This window comes from Echiichthys vipera (genome assembly GCF_963691815.1).
Source record: "Echiichthys vipera genome assembly, chromosome: 11".
In the NCBI taxonomy this organism is placed as follows: Eukaryota; Metazoa; Chordata; class Actinopteri; order Perciformes; family Trachinidae; genus Echiichthys; species Echiichthys vipera.
The window spans coordinates 18,987,749-19,007,350 of NC_139836.1; the positions used below are offsets into that span (position 1 = coordinate 18,987,749).

Here is a 19,602-nt window from a genome sequence, read left to right on the forward strand (position 1 = left end):
TTCGATGAACATTTCAGTCCTATCTCATGAATTCCCATGCAAGGGGAAGGTCGACTCTGTATTGTACATCCACCTATCTGAACTGATTCCTCGCTGCTTTTCCCCTTAAGGCCAAATTCCAAAGCCAGTCATGACTATGAGCGTCTGAAAAGTCAGTGTATGAGGGCCATGGCAGATCTGCAGTCTCTCCAGAACCAGCACACCAAAACACTCAAGAGGTGCGAGGAGGCTGTAAAAGAGGCTGACTTTTACCAGTAAGTATTTCCCCTGTTAAGCCCCATAGAACCTACCTTCTCTTTCTCTAGTGAATATGTCTCAGGTCTCATTATCGGAAGTGCAAGTGTAGCGTAGGATGAACATTCTGCCGCCTTCTGCTTTTCACCGTAGTAATAATTACATTTTATTGCATTGTTTTACTGGAATTGCAGCAAATACTGGCGTGGTGTTGCAATTAACCTAATTGAAAGAACATCCCTTGGAGCTACAGCTGGCTTTCACATTGAAAGGGAATTGGTACTACAAACTAAAAAACATGCATGGTTTTAAAAGCTTGGAAATTACGACATTTATGTGATTGCAATATGTTGCCATAATCCGAGGCATAGAGACTGATCCTATGGTGTGTTAGCTGTATTAGAAAATGATAGAAGGGAAAGATAAGTTGGTAAATGAAGTTGGTGTTAGTTGCTAATTTGGAAGACATTTTATGCGGTATAGTGGTAGTATGAATGCATGGTACAATGCTTTGATCGATTAAAGATATTCTACACATTTTTAAAACAAAATCGCACTTTGGTCGTACATTTCTATAGGGGTAGACCTACGGATAATCTCCCCTTCTTGGATACTGTCCATAAATAATATTACCTCTTAAATAAAATGACTTCATTTCACATCACCTGCAGAATCCTCCTGCTGGGGGTTTAAGCCCCCGTTTACTTAATAACATCAAAGCTTGCTTTCTGTAACGGCATATCTGCATGTGCAATGTATCTCCCTGCACGTGTTTACTCCTCCTGCGTGGTCTGTGCGTTTCCTTCTTCCAGCATGCTGCATAGCCGCGTCTTGGGCGAACAGACACAACTGAAGGAGGAGATGGAGACACTCAGGAGGGACAACGCCCAACTTGTCCGAGAGCACAACCACCTGAAACAGAGCTGCGAGGAGCTCCAACGACTGCACAGTCAAGACCAGAAAGAGTTAGCAGACCTCCGGCTTCAGCAACAGCAGGTACAATTGACACCCACACACACGTGTGTGTGAGTGTGTGTTGTAGCTGCCCACATGTTATAAGGGCAAGAGTTCCCTTTGGAGATTTACTGATGTGTCAGCTGATTTTTTTTTTTTACAAAAATGTTTGTTCCTTTACATCTGAGGTTTGGGCCTTTTTTTCTGTAATTTGATAGTCAAACATTTAAGAACATCAACCTTAATTACTTAGTTTGTTGTGAACGCCACAAGGATGCTGTGACCCGTATTGGACAACTATGCAGTACTGTCTCACGCAGCACCCATGGGAACACTGCAGTGGTTAAGAGCACAGGGCAGCCAAGCAGAGGGAAATGCATACAGGGCACTTCTGAAAAGGGCAAGCACAGAAGTAAAGGGCTTCGGCTTGGGAAAAGGGCACGCTGACCCAAACCATGTAGCTACATGATCAGTGTATACGGAGTGTATGCTGTGTGGACGAGGTCAATGCAGCCCTCGAGTCACAGCAGCTCTGTCAGGAGGACTATATCAGCAAGACCTGCAGTATTGAGACATACAGAGAATGAATAATGTATTCTGAAGGACACACACTGCACATAAAACAGTTAATTTTGCAGGGCAGACATTTGCTTTTATTTATGTGCATGAATGCAGTCCTTGAAAATTAACTTTCAGTTTAAAAGAAAAAGCTTTTGTTTATGCTGCACTGTAAAAATAGAATCCTGCCTACGCATTGATGCCATCTGCTGCTAAGGTGGGGCACAGCAAATACAGGCTTGGTTTGATTTCATCTGATTGCATCGACATTTTGGAAACGAGTTCTATAAGGGCACATGTTTTTTTTTGTCCTAACCAGGTAATGAGAGAGAAGGGCTCATCAGAGGTGTTAAACAAACTGTATGACACAGCTGTGGACAAGCTGGAGGGTGTGAAGAAGGAGTATGATGCCCTGAGCAAGCGCTACAGTGAGAAGGTGGCTAACCACAATACAGACCTGAGCCGCCTGGAGCAGGCTGAGGAGGAGAACCGAAGGCTGCAGAAGCAGATGGATGCGCTGCTCAAACAGCGAGACTCGGCCATGCACTACCAGCAGCAGTACTCCACCTCGATGAGGAGGTGAAAGCATTTATCACCCACACACAGACCGAGAACAGCAACACATGAAACCGAGCACTGTTCTATTCCAGGGGAAATAATTATATTGATATGTACAAAATATTGCGCTGGTGAGGTGATGACCCAGCGTGTGTGCGTGTGCGTGTGCGAGCGCGTGCATGTGTGTGTGCGTTTGCGCGCGCATGTGTGTGTGTGTGTGTATACGTATACGTACACAGGAACAATCGCTGATATGAGCTACACTCAGCACATCAATTTCTATGAGCATCTCATAAAATTAACTGTAATTCACTGTAACGCTCACCTTCTTCCTCTGCACCTCGCAGATTTGATTCAGTGCAGCAGGAGCTGACCAAGTCCTCAGCTCAGAACAAGGAGCTGCAGCGAGAGATGGAGCGCCTGCAGTCAGAGGTAACGCGCTACAAGAACTTGCAGTTGAAGGCGGCCAAGGACTGCGAGAAGTACAAGGAGGAGAGGGACTCCGTGTTCAACGAGTATCGTCTCATCATGAGCGAGAGGGACCAGGTGATCAAGGAGCTGGACAAGTTACAGACAGAACTGGAGGCAGCCGAGGCCAGACTGAAAAACACGTCTTCAGAGAGAGTGGTGGCCAGTGAAGAGTTGGAGGCACTCAGACAGGTATCAGGCTCAAGAATGTATTAAAATGTATACAAGTTGACTTTAAATATCAGTTTTAGCCATAGATGCATTCTTAATATCCAGGACAACTGGAGAGCATGGAGGCTGAACACAGTTGATAGATTGTTTTGCCGTTGTGTTTTTTGAAGCAATACTCTCTATTTTGGACATCAAACAAACATTCATGAATGACATGATGACTAAACTTTTATCACCAAATCTGATATTATATTTTAGATACGTTGAATGAAAAACTTAAAGGAATAGTTTGATATTTTAGAACATGCGTTTATTTGCTTTCTTTCGAAGAGTTGGATGAGAGGATCAATACCACTCTCAGCTCTGATTGGTTCTATTTAATAAGTTACCTACCTTATCTTTAAAGGTACCATATTGGAGAAAGTGATATTTACATTTAATTTTTTGACTAAAAAGCAGCTCAAGTTGCTATATAAATACTCTAAAATTATAAAAACACTCAATCCACAGAGAAATACATGTATTCAGAAACTGTGCCTTTCTAAACGAGTCGTCAGGACTTCTGTACACTTGAAGTGATGTCACAACTATATTATTTATAGGTAGAAAGTGCTGCTATAGAGCTGTTACAGTCATTACCCGGCTGCAATCAAGTTGCAGAGATGCTGAGAGTACAGATGCAGAAGACCCAATCAGCAAATTGGACATTTTTTGGGAGACAGCTTAAAGAGAGGCGCTAAAAGGGTGAATACGGGTATAATTAGACAGACGGTATGAGAGAAATAATGTTTTTTGTGAACATTAAAACATGTAAACGTTCTAGTAGAAACCCTAAATACAAATATGACCCTGAAAATGAGCATCAATTGGACCTTTTTAAGTAATCCTCTATTTTAAAAAACTGGATATAAAGCATTTTCGAAGAAAACTGTTCTTATCGTTACTCATCAATCACAGCTGCACCCAGAGATTGTCCTGATGACAGTTACTGACTGAGTCAATGTCAGGTTTTCAGTGCGTCTGTTTGTGACTCGGGCCAGGCATCTACTGTCCACATCGAAGGCCACTTTCTCCAATGCTACCACACAAGAATAGTCCAGCTGCACTGCCTCCTTTTTGAAGAATATTTTTGAACACTGGGGTTGACAGACAAAAGAGATTCATAACTAGTGTTGGATAACTCTGCATTGGCCCTGAAATAATTTTTTCACATCGCATTAATGACTCACTGTGTTGAGATGCCCTCATTCCGTTTTGCCCCCCTTTGTTCCCCACAGGAGTTGAACTCGTCACTGGTGGACCGCGACAGGGCCATCTGCGAGAGGAACGAGCTGCTGGAGAAGTACTGCCACGAGGTGAAGGACAAGGCAGAGGCTCAGAAGGAGCTAAGCCAGGCCTGCAAGGACATCGAGATGGTCCGGGAGGAGAGGGACGTGGCCCGCAAAGAGAGGACGGAGGCCATCATTCAGAGGGATCAGTTGCTCCGAGAGTACTATCAAGCTAGACAGGTAACAAAATGCACCTCAGATTTGACAGTGTGGAGTCAAAGGTTAGACAAATGATAAAGAGCTTAGTGCATCCAGGGAGTTGCCAGTCGGTGGATTACAGCATGTCATCGGGCTGACCCTTAACCGGATTCATGTCACGCCTCTGTCTGCCCACTAGATGGTACTCTTAACAGTCACACACCTGGATAGTCGCCACAGTTTTTTTTCACATCAGACACTGAACTCTAGGATTTTGTAACGGAATGGTAATGGAAATGCAGCATGTAGCACACTATAACAACTACAACAAATATATTATCCATGTTTACTCAATGTTCTTAGAAACAAGACTCGGCCACCCTGGACATGGAACGTGCCAATAAGGAGATTGAGATGCTGAGGAAACAGTATGAGGCCATGTCGCAGGAACTGAAGGAGGCCACGCAGGAGGCAGAGGTGGCCAAATGTCGACGGGACTGGGCATTTCAAGAGAGGGATAAAATAGTGGCGGAGAGGGAGAGCATAAGGTCAGTCTGTGTTTGGGTCTGTCATAAGGACGAAGTCTTTGCATGTCTTAGAAAATCGGCTAATTCCTGCACCCTTTTCTTCTCTCATCGTCTCACTCCCCCCCACCACCACCAGGACTCTGTGTGATAACCTACGCCGGGAGAGGGACCGGGCAGTCAGTGATCTGGCTGATGCCCTGCGTAATCTGGATGATATGAGGAAACAGAAGAATGATGCCTTGCGAGAGCTCAAAGAATTAAAGTGAGTCTCCACCTATGGTTCTGAAGCCTTGGTTATGTTGAAATGTACAGGAAAGACTCGTAGTAGCAATCAAGGGAAAATCCTCTCATATTCGAGTGAGTGCAGAACAACGTTCCTCTACTCGGCCAACTTGTCTTTGTCTCTGTAAGCTGTTGTACTCAGTGTGTGGCAGGGGGTAAACTGTGATATCCTGCCTGCTGAGACATCATGGAGCTCAGTCGTTCGCCTGGCATCATTTCCACACACTCAGATTAAAAGTGTAATCCCCGAAAAGTGCCAGCGTTTTGGACACACATACACATTTGGTTTCTCACTGGCCCTTATAAATGTGTTTATATTGCATGTAAAAGCTCCCTCTGCTGGCCGCAGTGAATATGGCAGCTCATTTTGAGTCAAAGTTATGACGGAGCATGCAGTATGCTGTGTCTTTGAGAGTTTCTCCCTCCTATAAGGAACATCGTAAGATTAGGGATTTTAATGCCACAACTACATTCAAGGCATGCATCAGTAAGACACCATATATCTTACTGACAGTTGGGCATTGTGTGCAATTCCTTTACTTTTAATTTGCTTGTGAGTAAAGATAAATTTGATTCCCTAAACCACAAAACAGAAGGTGTTTGCTAGTGTGAGAAATGATGCAAAGGATATTTTGATGGAAGTTTGCGCCTTATTCCATAAAAACAGATAAAAATGTATACTTTCTAAAATTCTAACTGCAGGCAGGATTCTGCAATGTCATTTTATGTGCTTTTGGTTATAAAAATATTTCCCAGTATAAAGACCGGTTGTGTGTCTTTCTTTCGGTTGTCCCTGCCCATCTGCCCTCAAGTTATTGACCTTTGACCCTTTGTGCGGTGTCTTCCCGTGTTAAGGGAGAAGATGGAGAGCCAGCTGGAGAAGGAGGCCCGGTTCTGTCAGCTAATGGCCCACAGCTCTCACGACTCAGCCATCGACACAGACTCCCTGGAGTGGGAGACAGAGGTGGTGGAGTTTGAGAAAGACAGGGTAAGAGCAGTGCTCAACTCTTATTACTGAGAGTGATTCGCGGACACAGATGTCTCCTGAGAGCAAACAGAGCACTAAAGACTACCAGAACGCGACAATATTAAAATAAAAGTATACTGACGTTAATATAATTGCTTTACAGGATGACATGGATTTAAAGGCCCTTGGGTTTGACATCGCTGAGGGGGTAAATGATCCCTATTTACCAGGAGATTGTGGAATATTTGTTACAAGGGTGGACAAAGGAAGTATTGCAGATGGAAGGTTAAGGTACGAGCTGCCTCAAGAAGCTATCTGTGTCCTTTTTTCAGTTGATTTGAATCACTAATCATCCATCCTCTTGTGTCTCTAGAGTGAACGATTGGTTGTTGAAGATTAATGACATGGACCTGACCAATAAGGACAGGAAGCAGGTGGTGAAGGCTGTCCTTAATGGCGGCGGATTGATCAACATGGTGGTACGAAGAAGGAAGTCCCTGGGAGGAAGGCTTGTCACTCCTGTACACATCAACCTCGTGGGACACAAAGGTATATTAGAGTAAATTACTTGCTTTGTCTCGCCGTCTTACTTTCGCCTTGTGGCTGTTAATGCTTCAGTGTTATTTTATTTCACGCTTTCTTCTTCATCACATCATTTCCCCCTTCTGTATCTCAGAGAGCGGTATTGGTTTGGAGAGCGGAGTGTTTGTCACTGCCCTCCTCCAGGGCAGTCCAGCAGCCAGGGAAGGTTCCCTCACAGTTGGAGACAGACTGATTGCTGTGAGTCTTTCTTATCTTCTTTGAAATGCTTTTTTTAATTATTTTTTTAAATATCCCCTCTGTCCATATCTAACATATATCCCCATACATCCCTCTCCTAATCCGCTTTGATTAAATCCTCAAAAACAGTTCTAGAGGACTAGGTGGAGCCGTCTTCACACACACACACACACACACACACACACACACACACACACACACACACACACACACACACACACACACACACACACACACACACACACACACACACACACACACACACACACACACACACACACACACACACACACAGCCGTAATATACTCACACTTGAGGGAAAGGAAGAGAAAAGTGACAGAAATGCAACCATGCATCTCCCTCTCTTGGCTTTGAAAAGTGGCCTTGTCTCTTAAGATTAGCATAACCACTCTGTTATTTTAAACATAAGCATTAAACCTGGGCATTACCTTTTTTCAATCCCAGAGCACTTAGATCTGTCTGCTCACCATTTAGCTGCATAGCCAGGGGAGTGATTTGTCAGATCATAGGCAATGCTAAGTACAGACGATGCGTTTTGAGATCTTAATCGTGGAGTGTCGTATTTTATAATGCCGCTTTGAATGTTAATCACATTAGTGTATTGGGTTGTATGTAACTAATTAAATGCTTAATTGCGTTTTGCAAAAAAAAAAAGAATCTCCAATGACATATGCATGACATTGAAAAAAGAAGGACGGACCATGCGCGGACATTTAAAACAATGGCGGTGAAAGGTCCACGTTGGTGTGATGTGGAGGCGGAGTGTTTACTGCAGATTTAGTCAGATGAAAATATTCAAAAACAGTTGGACAAGACGCACGAAAGCTCCGATGTCTATGGAAAGATTTGTAAACAAAGCGATGCATCGCGATGACTCTAATCAATGTGTGTGACGTGTAACGCTGTGATGACGTATAGGCAGGCAAGAAGCATTCGCCGAGGCCCAGGCAGTGTGAGTACAAACGGGCCTGGCCCTTTGGGGGAGAGGGAGGGGGGGACAAGTACCCTAAAGCACGGGGCACGGTACGGATGGACAGTGTGAGTGCGCCCTCAGAGATGCTTGATAAAATGTATCCGACTCGTCCAAAGTTAGAGCAGAAAGTTATTTTCTGAACCAATTTCATGATAAATCTCAGCCATAATATATTACCCACTTTGCTCTTTAATATCTCTGACCATTAAAAAAAAAAATCCTCTCAAATGGAGCCCATTGTGATGGAAATGTGCGGATTGCAGTGTGAGGGTTCTTCATATTGAAATGTGCTGGCCTAGATTTCTTGCGGTTTGCTCACCACAGCAGTGAGACGCATTTCGGGCCCAAGGCAATTTCGTGTTGAGGAAATGTGTCACCTGTATGTGTATGTGTATGTGTTTGTATATGTGCATCTATTTTAATAATACTGCTAATAAGACATACACGCACACACGTAGACCTCAGAGAAACTGCTAACATGGATTGCTTTAGTGCTTAAGGGCCTGTCCTTATTTCCAATGTCTTCCTCTACTCCCCAGATAAATGGCATTGCTCTGGATAACAAATCTGTGACAGAGTGTGAGGCTCTATTGAGGAGCTGCAGGGACTCTCTTAGCCTCTCACTGATGAAGGTGGGCCACACTCCTCTCTCCTTTCTGATTCACTGATGCCAAAAATCATACCTTTCTTTCTACACTTTTATGCCCCACATAGCAGTTTTACAACTTCAACCATGTGCTTTGTGAGAACTGGTTTATCTGATGCATTACCGGTTAATTTTGCCAGTGTATCACAACATCCTTTTATCCGTCCTCCCCACAGTTCTTCCCTCACAGCACATCAGGCCAGAACATCTTTGAGAGTCTGCGTGAGTCATCGGAGAAGTCCAACGGGCGCCTTCACGTGTCTGAGATTCACTCCCGGAACAGCCGGAACCTCAAACACAACAGCTCGACACAGACCGACATCTTCTGCCCCGAGGTCGGAAGCACCAGCACAAGTAGCATTTCTGGGGAGAGGAGGAAGGTCAGAGGTGAAACTGATGAGGTGTACAGCGACATTGGTAAGCCGTTCTCCACGGGTTCTCTCCATGCCACCAGCCTTCGGCCAGCCTCTGACTTGGGCACTGGCCGCTATGGGCCTAGTGCTTTCCAAGAGTGCTGTCCCTACACAAAGGCACCTTCCTCCTTGCCCTTTGACCCTGTCTGCGCCTCAGACTGCATCACAATGGAGACAACCCTGGAGAAGAAGCACAGCGGGGGCACGTGGCCTAAAATGATGGTGGGAGGTATGTCGGTCGCACCAGATAACACCAGTCCAGTCACAGCAGCAGCCCAGCTCTCCATCTACAAATCGCCCAAGCAGAGGAAGTCCATCTTTGACCCGGACACTTTCAAACGCCCTGAAACGCCTTCCTCTAAGATGGAGTACATGGCAGCCAATCAGATTGCAGCAGTAGCCGCCGCAGCTTCACACTCCCCACAGCCTTCGAAAACAGAGTCCCTCTCCTCCTCATCGACACCTACACCAACCCCTCCAACCCCACCCACTCGCAGTGACTCCTTTAAGTTCAAACACAAACATCAAAGCAGCTCCGCTTCCGACTGTACGATCACCTCGGACGGCAAGGGAGAGGCTGCCATCTCCATGGCAGCAGGAGAGAGCAGAGAGAGGAGCGAGCGAGAAAGAGACAGGAACGGAAACCACTATTTCCTGGACGGCAAGGTCCTGACCTCAAGGAAGTCGTGCGACGAGGACATCGGCCGGACTAGAGGGGAGGAGCCAGAGGTGAAGAGGCCGCGTCCTAAATCCGCCCCCGCCCTTAGACGTAGGATGACCCCCCAGACCATCACTCTTCCCTCCTTCCAAGTAAGTCCATTTTAAAAGTCTTTATGTGCCGCATTTCCCTTTTTTATGTCATCCCGGTTTGTTTAGAAGCTTCCCCGCTAAAGAGATGATGCATTTGAGAAGTGTTTGAATTCAAAAATAAGACCAATACTTGAAATCATCCAAGTGGGCCAAAGCATCCATTTTGTAATAGAATTTAAAGCCCTGTCAGAGTTCTTCCTCTGGGACTTGCCTCGTAGCCAGCGTGTCAGAGTGATTGATGCTTCTGCACTGGTACAGCTACCCACAAAACCCAGGAGCTGAGTCAGTGCCTAGCTCACCTCTTCAGGCCTCGGAGCACACAGGAGAAGGCAGCAGGGGATAAATGTTCATATTAAACGTCGCAGGATGTTCACGCTGTCATTTTTCTCATACGGTACTTGTCTCCAGCAAAGGGCTCCCAAGATATAATGGTGTTTTGTTACCCTGCAGGGAAAATGGTAACCATTCATTTCTGTCATTCATCACAGAGCTACAAGAACGACGAGCATTCCCCAGAGCCAAGGGACATGCTGCGTTCCTCCCCCAGCCGCTCCCACAGACACAGTGTCGGCTTCGTCCCCACGGTCTACAATGGCACTCTACCTCCAAGTGGGTTTCTCAAACATTTACATAAACGCACGTTTGCATGCTTAACCCCCACCCCCCTAACACAGTGGTCTCTGTGCTCTGTTAGATTCAGTCCACCGGGGTCTGTCTCCTTGCCCTGCTGTGACGGCGGTAATGAGGAATCCAGTCTACACCGTGCGAAGTCACCGCGTTCATACCAGCAACTGTCCTTCTGTCGCCTCCCAGATATGTCACCAGCACACCCACACCAGGTTAACCTCTTTTTCACACTCGCTTGTTCCTTGACCCCTGTTTTTAAAGCTGGTGGTTTACGTCTTTTAATGTCAGCTCAGTGTTTTTTTTCGTTGGGGCCTGTTATGATGACTAATATTTCTTAATTAGCCAGTTTCCTAAAGGCAGTATCACATATTTAAATTTGGGTTAGGGGTGGAAAAGTCTTTCCCACTGTTACTTTGCTTTTATACCGCAGCGATTTAGTCAAGCCAGTCAGTTTAACTAACTCTAAACTGTGAAATATCTTGCATATTTAAATAGTTGTATAATTTTATTGTTTTTTGTGTGTGTAGCCCACAACACCAGGGTCGCCTGAGCCTCGACCTGAGCCAGCAGAAGCGCACAGGCGACTACTCTGAATCCTCATCGTCACGCAGCAGCAGAGCTTCACACGGTACAAACTCACTGCCCTCCAGCGCACGACTCGGTCAGTCTGACACTCATGCACCCAAACACACACATAAAGGTCACAGAATCAGTGCTCTCTCTCTCTCTCTCTCTCTCTCTCTCTCTCTCTCTCTCTCTCTCTCTCTCTCTCTCTCTCTCTCTCTCTCTCTCTCTCTCTCTCTCTCTCTCTCTCTCTCTCTCTCCTTTCTTTTCTTTCTTTCTTTTTTGGGATATTATGTCGCAGCATTCATTCCTGTATCATCTCATCCATCTGCCAGGTTCTTCCAATAATGTCCAGTACCGCACAGAGAGGATCAAAATCCCTTCCACTCCCCGCTACCCCCGCTCCATGCTGGGGTCAGACAGAGGTACTGCACTCACTAGTAAAAAAAACAAAAACTCATCACATGATTACTAAAAGACCTAAAAAGACCCTCTAATATCCAAACCCTCCTCCTAAGGTGGTTAGAATGATTTTTCTTGCATGCTGTGCTTCTTTAATCAAACTATGCTTACATTTGCAGATATAGAAACTAAAATAAACGTACCAATATCCTTGACAAAGTGTCTGGTTATGTGTTGATGTGAGACAAGTGAAATGATGTGTTTGTCAAAAAATGCTGGGAAGTTTCTGAATTATAATCATATTTCAATGTGTATTCCCGATGCATATCTTCATGTGAGATGTCCTTTCTACACACTCTTATCCTGTCCCTTTTCTGCTCCTCCTCTCCTAAATCCAGGCTCCCTCTCACACTCTGAGTGTAGCAGTCCCAGTCTCATAACACCTCCACAGTCGCCACTCAACCTGGAGACTTCCTCCTTTGCCAGCAGCCAATCACAAGGCTCCATTTCCACTTTACCTCGGATCTCAGTCAGCCCTTTGCCAATAGGGGAGCGCAGGAAAGACAGGTATGATGGAAACGAGTGCTCGCAGACACATTTTTCTTTAACAAGCATACCAGAATTACAGTTGGATGACATGCCTGCACTAATGTGATGTTGCCAACTGACAAATTCACAGTGGACCTGTTCAGAATATTAATCACATGATTGCTATTGGTGTCTAGCTGCGGCCGTTGTTATAGGACTGGGATGCTGAGAGAATGGCTCTACAAATGGTGTAGATGTCGGGTGAATGATGGAGAGTATGATTATAAGGATGACTTCAGAAGCGGGTACCATATGGCCTACGTCTGCCCTGAGGGATCATCTTAGGCTTTTTCAAAAGGCGTTGCCAGGCAACAGGTCTATCCTGGTCAGAAGTGTGCAGTCCCTCATTGAAATTCAGATTGAAATCCTGTTAAAGCTCTTTATATATTATGGAAGCCACTTCAAAAAAAAAGAAGCGGTGAGCTCCTGCTATGTTGGGATATGACTTTATCCCTTTTCTCCAACATTTCTGTCCCATTTTGCATCACCTCTCAATCTTTTACACTGTTACTTTCTCTGTATGATATCTGTCCTCCATTCTGCTCTTTATCTTCCTCCACCTCTCTGCAACCTTCCGCTTTCAGATCTCTTTACCGTAATCGATCCTTTCTAAGGATTCCTTTGGCTGCGAGGCCGAGGTTCTCCTCTCTCAGGAGCCTCAGGTTCGTTCTCCCTCACAGTGCTACAAAGAAGGGAATGCCTCCCACCCTCCCCCCCCCCACAAGTTCACATGCTTCAGTGCAGTTGGGTAGATAATATAGAGGAGCAGAATAGTCGTATGCAGTTGATGCACAATACGCAGTGCAAAACAAGAACTGGGATGTTTTTCACCCCCTACAGGAACGCGGTTTTAATTTTCTAGTTTTTTAGTTCTTTGCATGCCCCAATATCAGGGCCTTTGGAAACAAACAAAATAAAGACCTGATTAGCTTCACTCGCTGAACCTCAAAGGTTCAGTGTTTATATGTCTACACTTCTCCCTCCATGTCAGAAAAACCCACTTGAATCGCAGATATTGCATGCAGCGCCCGTGCTCCATGATGACAACATTGTCAACATGCATGTTTGTATTTTGGCCTTAAGCCAAGTCACCTTTCCGTCCGCAGTATGTATGTTATGCAATGGTATTATTATTATTACTCAGCCTCAAGCTTCTGAGTCATGGTCTTGTTTGTACACCACCACTCCGTTTACCCCTGTCTCTGGCCTGCTAATCCATTCCTCTTATCCCCTTTCATCGAATTGTATGCCATGTCCGAAGCCAGCTTGTTATGAAGACACACGCAGTTCATGCAAATCACTTGCCTGTGCTTTTTATGATGTTGCACACAGTGTCTCTGTACTCAAAAACCTGTCCAGGTTCTTCTGTAAGCCAGTCATAAAGTGGTGCTCTGGAGAAATTGGAAAGATCAATTTACAGGCCTGGAGAGAAAAGTAAGCTCAGGCTCAAACAGACTTGAAACACAAATCAGTCTTTCAATTGATGGTGTTTATAATTTGGACCACATACGATTTATGTATTAAAGCCTAGATAGCAAGCAACTCCAGAACTGTAAATACGTCAGTCCAACTGTTATATCACCTCATCCTCTCAACTTGCTCCTGTATGGCATCCTGTAACTAATTTCTCTGGGCTGCTATTCACTTATACACTCCTCATTCCCACCAGGCCTTACTTGGAAGAACCCCGCAATGTCATTGTGCAAAAAGGTGCAGAGCCTCTGGGCATCTCCATCGTCAGCGGGGAGAACGGTGGGATCTTTGTCTCTAAAGTTACTGGAGGTAGCATCGCCCACCAGGCAGGGTTGGAATACGGAGATCAATTACTGGAGGTATGAACAGTCTACTGTATGTGGAAAAGGTTAGAGCTGTTAGAGATGCTTCAAGCAGCATAAATAAAGAATGCATTGTCAGATATTTATCAAGGAGTAGAACAATACAGGAGCAGGGTATAATACTTATACTACAAATATGGGTTTTCTTCAATGGCTCAGTGTATTTCTGCCTACCATACATTTATTCACTCAGGCTTCATGTCGTAGAAGACTGTATTCCTGAATGTTGTCAGGGTACCCAGTATTTTAATACTTGCTGAAATGCATTTTCTGGATGCTGAAATTCTGTTGCAACGCTACATCTCGAGGGCATGTACTGCTCTTGTGTGTGTTACACAGTTTCAATAGTTCAAAGAAAAGTAGAAATAGTCGGATTGTTCTTGGAAAATGTTTCTGAAAGGTATGTGGATTTATTCTACCAAAACTTTGAGAAGACTAAGGGTTTTTATTGTCCTTCACTATCACACATCAATGCCCTTGACTCCTCCTTAATTAACTTAGCCATGATCAAGAGGCCTACTCTAGATCAATGTGCACTTTTCAGTGTAAAATGTATTACAAATCCTTTCCTAAACATCTGCTATTAAGACTCATAAGACTCTTGATGTTTTTCCCCCCTCATTAAAGAGAATAAATGAAGGCAGATAGTGGTGGCAAGATGACACCCCCTTGATCTGTAGCTCTGTTTAATATAGTCATGATGTGTTGTGAATGACTGGGGTGCATGCATCATGTAAAAATCATAAATAACCACAACAAAGCACAATTGCTTCTGAATTGCAAGTAGGACTACAGATGTTGCAAGGCAAACAACAGCTTCTTGGTGTCTTTACAGAACGTATAGTATGCACTCTTTTCAAGACTTTTAACAGGGTGTAAATCTAATCCCTTGTCAATTCTCATGGGAATCTTCTCTGCCAAGTATGACTAATGACTTAAAACCTTTTAATAGACTGGACACATACTGTGTTCATATCTCCATGATCTTTTTAGTTACTCCATCTCTCTTAATCACACTGTTCTTCTTTTATTAGTATAATGGCATCAACTTGCGGAATGCAACAGAGCAGCAAGCTCGTCTAATCATCGGCCAGCAGTGTGACACCATCACCATTATGGCCCAGTACAACCCACACATGTACCAGCTGGGCAACCACTCTCGCTCCAGGTAACGTGTTTTTCGTAGAACTGTCTATAGATGTTCGAGCGTGGGATTAGCCCCAGGTGAGCTGCTTGGCTGATTCCTGAATCAGTTCCAGTAAGTTAGTGTTTCAGTTTAAGCATAATATACAGTATAAGATATTTATATATTTTTTTTTTATAAAGGGCCAGATGTTCTCTAAATGCATTTGTAGTTTTCTTTTTTGAGTAGTGAGGCTGGATGATACACTTTTTTAGCTGAATGAACATAAAAGAATCTCTGAAACAGCACTTGTTGCCCAGGTGCCAAGTAAAGATGTAATTAACTATGTAGCTGTTCATCTTTAGATGTTCACAAAATGCATGATTGATTCAACTAATGCTATAATTTGTCCAATACTGATGGCGATATTTGAGAGTGAAAACATTTGACCTTCCTTATATTTCAAGACACAAAATGTAGAGACAAAATTTTTCATTTTAACAAGATTTTAAAATGTTTTTTTATATAATATGTAGACATTATTATTATTATTATTATTATCACACATTTTACAGTGGAAAATAAACCATTCAGTGCTCTCTAATGGGCAAAGTATGCAAAGGATATGCTAATTTTAATTTCCCTCTACTGTGACATTACTTTATTGGAGTCAAAGCGTTCCCAATTTTGACTTTTTTCTTTCGGTGCAGCTCCCGTCTGGAGCCAGTCAGTACTCAGTCAACTCCCCAGGGAAGCGGAGCTGCCACCCCTGACAATCACTCCACCATCGATACACTCAGCGAACAGGACGAGGGCACGCTCACTCCTTCCTCCAAGCAGACCACACCCACTACCAGTCCCCGCAATTATATCAGGTAACCCTCTACACAAACATTAATAAAAGATTTAAAAACCAACCCCACCATCAAGATAAGTTTCGGAGTGAGAGAAATTTGTGCGAGGTACGAAAGCTCTCTAACTGACCACTTGTTGTCCTCTAGAATGAGTGAGCCACGGCTTGTGACGGTGCGCAGGCCTGGGGTGGAGGTGGGGGTCACACTTTGTGGAGGGAACCTACGGGGCGTTTACATAGAGAGCCTGGATGAGGACAGTCCTGCCAGAGGCCCTGATGGGCTGCTTTCCGGAGACCTCATTCTGGAGGTGTGTACTCTTGCTTTTTTACTTAAATACATGCAGAAACACACAAACTGTGGCCTAGGAATGTCATTATGTTTGCAAAAAAAATATGTATGTATTTGGTTGTCATATTTGCAATTACTTGAGTAAATTACATTGTCTTCTATGTCACAATTTTTATTATTAGGCTGACTTATAACCACGTACATAGTATCTTAGTTCCTCAAAACAAAGATGACTAAAAATGGCAACCACCGGGTTGTAGGGCTGTACGGTATAGTCTAAAATTTATATCACGGTATAATTTGAAACATAGATTGGAATGCTATTATATCACAGTATATTGATTCATCTTTAAACTTCTATATAAATGCTTCTGTACTAAAGTACAGGTTTGAGGCTCTTGGTTTTTACTTGAGTATATCTTTTCATGCTACTTCATACTTCGGCTCCATATTGAAATTTTAACTCTACTACATTTATCTGATAATTTATGGTACTAGTTAGTTACTTAACCAATTAATATTTTTGCTTTACACCCATATACACTTGTTGCACATTAAAACAAATGCTTCTCCGTACACTCGCTGTCGAATTTCCGGTTTTCTGTCAACCTTTCTTTTTTTCAAAGTATGGATTTAACTAGACTGAAATGATTGCAAGAACAACAACAGGTGCAGAGGGTGCTGTTATGGAGAGGAGCAATGCAGAAATAGCGGGAGCATGCGCTGTGACTGCCTACAGGAAGCGTGTATTTGATGCGCTGAGACAGTTGCGCTGAGATGCGAGAGAGGACAGCAGTCAACATCGGCCACTACGGGCATGAATTACTTTTTCACATAGGTTTCTCCTCAAAGGGCCAGTAAATATTCCCTTGCGGGTCAGATCCGGTTTTGTATTGCCTGTACACATTGCGTGGTTATGTCCGAGCTGCTCTGCCGAGTCAAAAGCCATACTGTAGAACTAAATCCAACCGTGTACACCGTTTATTCCGTACACCCCTACCTGGTTGGCAGACTGGCAACCATTTTCAGAAGTTGGTGTTAAACCCTAACAGATCAGGTTCACAGAAAAAAAGTTGCTGTGGACTTTCAGTAAAGAGTTGTAGGTGTAATATCATTTTTTTTTAAGTGATCTCAAGCTTAATTCTTATAAGTGCTTTTGTTCCTCTAGACTCAAGCATTGCCAGAAGAAGGCACTGGCATTTCTTTTGCAATTTCCCAGCTTGGGATCAATAAAGTATTTCTATTCTATTCTATTTTATCTTGCCTGTCATTGTTCCTCATTGATCTTTTCCTTGTCTGCATCCATTCAGAGTACAGCAAACTCACAATTTGTGGGGTGTGCCCACTTATCTCTCTTCCACAGAAGGCCTGCTATCTAAATTGTCATGCAGCTTTGTCATCAGGCTGCACAGCATCGGTCTGTCCTTCAGTGTCCCATCTTGTTTGTTTTCCTCCTCCATACATAGCACAAATCAATACTGCGACACTTTAATACAGCTGAAAGCTCTGAAGAAATGTAGCTGTTGACTAGTGGATCCCTTCATGGGCACGGCAAATGACTACACAGATGTGTACACACTCACTAAATTTCTCTGCTCCTCAACCTGAGTTTGTCTTATTTTTCATGATGTGAAGTTCCCTTGTTTTTTTTTCTTCCCATTCCCATCACATTTCAGTACAACTCGGTGAATATGAAGAATAAGACAGCAGAAGAGGTGTACGTCGAGATGCTGAAGCCTGCGGAGACGGTCACATTCAAGGCGCAGCATCGGCCAGATGACTTCAGCACGCTCAAAGATGTTCCAGGAGATGGCTTTTATATTAGGTAAATGCATATAGTACATACACCCATTACACGTACGCACAGATAATTGTCAGGCATTTATGTGTAACAGCTCTGTAAAAGGACAACGCTAATTTTCCCTAAGCAGCCTCTTCTGTGCTCATGCTGCTATATATAGAACCACCACTGGAGCGCCCCTTTGGATAAGCTGGAATCATTCTCATCTAACCAATTATGTTTTAGATCCACCGTGTGACTACAGTGCTGCTAATCACACCACCAATTTAGGTTATCTAATCTCTCTATTAACTACGCACTAGACCCAACACCTCATCCATTTTAGTGCTCAGGGTTTACTAGGCTGTTAGAAATACACTGTATATGAATGGAAAATGAAGATCTAAAATGGTCATGTTTTATTGTTGGGAGTCTGTCGGGGCGTGTTGCAGCAGCTGCCGCAGTCACTTGTCATATAGGCAAGTGGGCTTGTGATGTCATCCGCAGTAAATACACTCAGCCTGCCTGGCTGCTTGGGAATGACTTGCGAGTTTCTAGCAAGAGGCCAGCAAGGCCTGTACTGTACAGAAGATAAACTTTCTCTACACTTCCTTTCTTACCCTCCGTCTATCTCTGATACACGAGCATGTTCTCTTCACACCTTTCGTGTCTGATACCTCACCTGCTTTCTCACTTCATCAACTTTATGCTCCTCCACTACCTGATTCTGCCCTACTCTTCATAACTCCCCCATCTATCATTGTCTCTCTCTTTCTCTCTCTCTCTCACACCAGAGCACTTTATGACCGGTCGGGGGAGGCCGAGGGGGACCTCAGTTTTAAGAAGGATGACATCCTGTACGTGGATGAGTCTTTACCAAAGGGCTGCTTTGGGACATGGATGGCCTGGCAGCTAGATGAGAACGCACAGCAGATCCAGAGGGGGCAGATCCCCAGCAAGTACATGTGCGTGGAGAATGCAATGCACGCCTACACACACACACACACACATATTTTTGAGCTAGAGGACAGTCTGTAACAGCTGTGACAACAATCTGTTCCATACGTGCTTCGATGTAGAAATCATATGTAATGTTAATTCTCTTCCATATGCTTCAGACTGTCCTTTTTGCACTGCAAGGTCATGTTGTCCTCTTATCGCATGTAGCCAGTAACAAGAAATTCTAAACAAATGATTAAATCAATAAAGATTAATTTTGTCCTACCAACCTTGACTCTCAGAACTCCATGGCTAACTTTTGCTCTAACCTTATTGTAACAAATTGTCTCTTGACATCTGAAAAAAAATTAAATTCAATCATATTCAATTTCCTTGTGGGAGTCACCCAAAAAGTGATCAATAAAGAGAAGTCTAAAGGTCTAAAATGTCAGGTTTTTAAAATCTTATTGGGCCTAAATGTCCCTAAGACAGATAATACCTTTTCTGCATGCATCCTCCTCAATTAAATCTGTGTTTCTGTGTGTGTGTGTGTGTGTGTGTGGTGTAGGATGGACCAAGAGTTTTACCGCAGACACAGTGTGACAGAAATGAAGGAAGACTCCAGTAAGACACTCTCTGCAGCGGCCCGCAGATCGTTCTTCCGGAGGAAACAGAAACACAAACGCAGCAGCTCCAAAGACAGCAAAGAGATGGTGGCTCTGGATGCCATCAGCACAGACTCTATCCCCTTCCTCGATGGTGAGAAGAAACATT

The 19,602-nt window shown here is 43.9% G+C and overlaps 1 protein-coding gene across 2 annotated transcripts in view; it reads left to right on the plus strand.

Moving 5' to 3' along the window:
- dlg5a (discs, large homolog 5a) overlaps positions 1 to 19,602 on the plus strand; it is a 37,857-nt gene that overhangs the window by 14,403 nt on the left and 3,852 nt on the right. The window contains exons 4-28 of one of the 2 annotated variants that reach the window (XM_083923021.1): positions 111 to 254; positions 1,047 to 1,230; positions 2,066 to 2,325; positions 2,652 to 2,964; positions 4,221 to 4,451; positions 4,773 to 4,957; positions 5,073 to 5,198; positions 6,074 to 6,206; positions 6,349 to 6,476; positions 6,559 to 6,734; positions 6,862 to 6,965; positions 8,499 to 8,591; positions 8,782 to 9,828; positions 10,317 to 10,437; positions 10,523 to 10,667; positions 10,983 to 11,116; positions 11,355 to 11,444; positions 11,820 to 11,988; positions 13,679 to 13,841; positions 14,879 to 15,012; positions 15,678 to 15,842; positions 15,969 to 16,128; positions 17,786 to 17,934; positions 18,684 to 18,854; positions 19,397 to 19,587. In XM_083923021.1, the coding sequence (XP_083779147.1) occupies positions 111 to 254; positions 1,047 to 1,230; positions 2,066 to 2,325; positions 2,652 to 2,964; positions 4,221 to 4,451; positions 4,773 to 4,957; positions 5,073 to 5,198; positions 6,074 to 6,206; positions 6,349 to 6,476; positions 6,559 to 6,734; positions 6,862 to 6,965; positions 8,499 to 8,591; positions 8,782 to 9,828; positions 10,317 to 10,437; positions 10,523 to 10,667; positions 10,983 to 11,116; positions 11,355 to 11,444; positions 11,820 to 11,988; positions 13,679 to 13,841; positions 14,879 to 15,012; positions 15,678 to 15,842; positions 15,969 to 16,128; positions 17,786 to 17,934; positions 18,684 to 18,854; positions 19,397 to 19,587 (4,916 nt within the window). The remainder of the gene's footprint in view (positions 1 to 110; positions 255 to 1,046; positions 1,231 to 2,065; positions 2,326 to 2,651; positions 2,965 to 4,220; positions 4,452 to 4,772; positions 4,958 to 5,072; positions 5,199 to 6,073; positions 6,207 to 6,348; positions 6,477 to 6,558; positions 6,735 to 6,861; positions 6,966 to 8,498; positions 8,592 to 8,781; positions 9,829 to 10,316; positions 10,438 to 10,522; positions 10,668 to 10,982; positions 11,117 to 11,354; positions 11,445 to 11,819; positions 11,989 to 13,678; positions 13,842 to 14,878; positions 15,013 to 15,677; positions 15,843 to 15,968; positions 16,129 to 17,785; positions 17,935 to 18,683; positions 18,855 to 19,396; positions 19,588 to 19,602) is intronic. The other variant, XM_083923022.1, reaches the window with a different exon arrangement.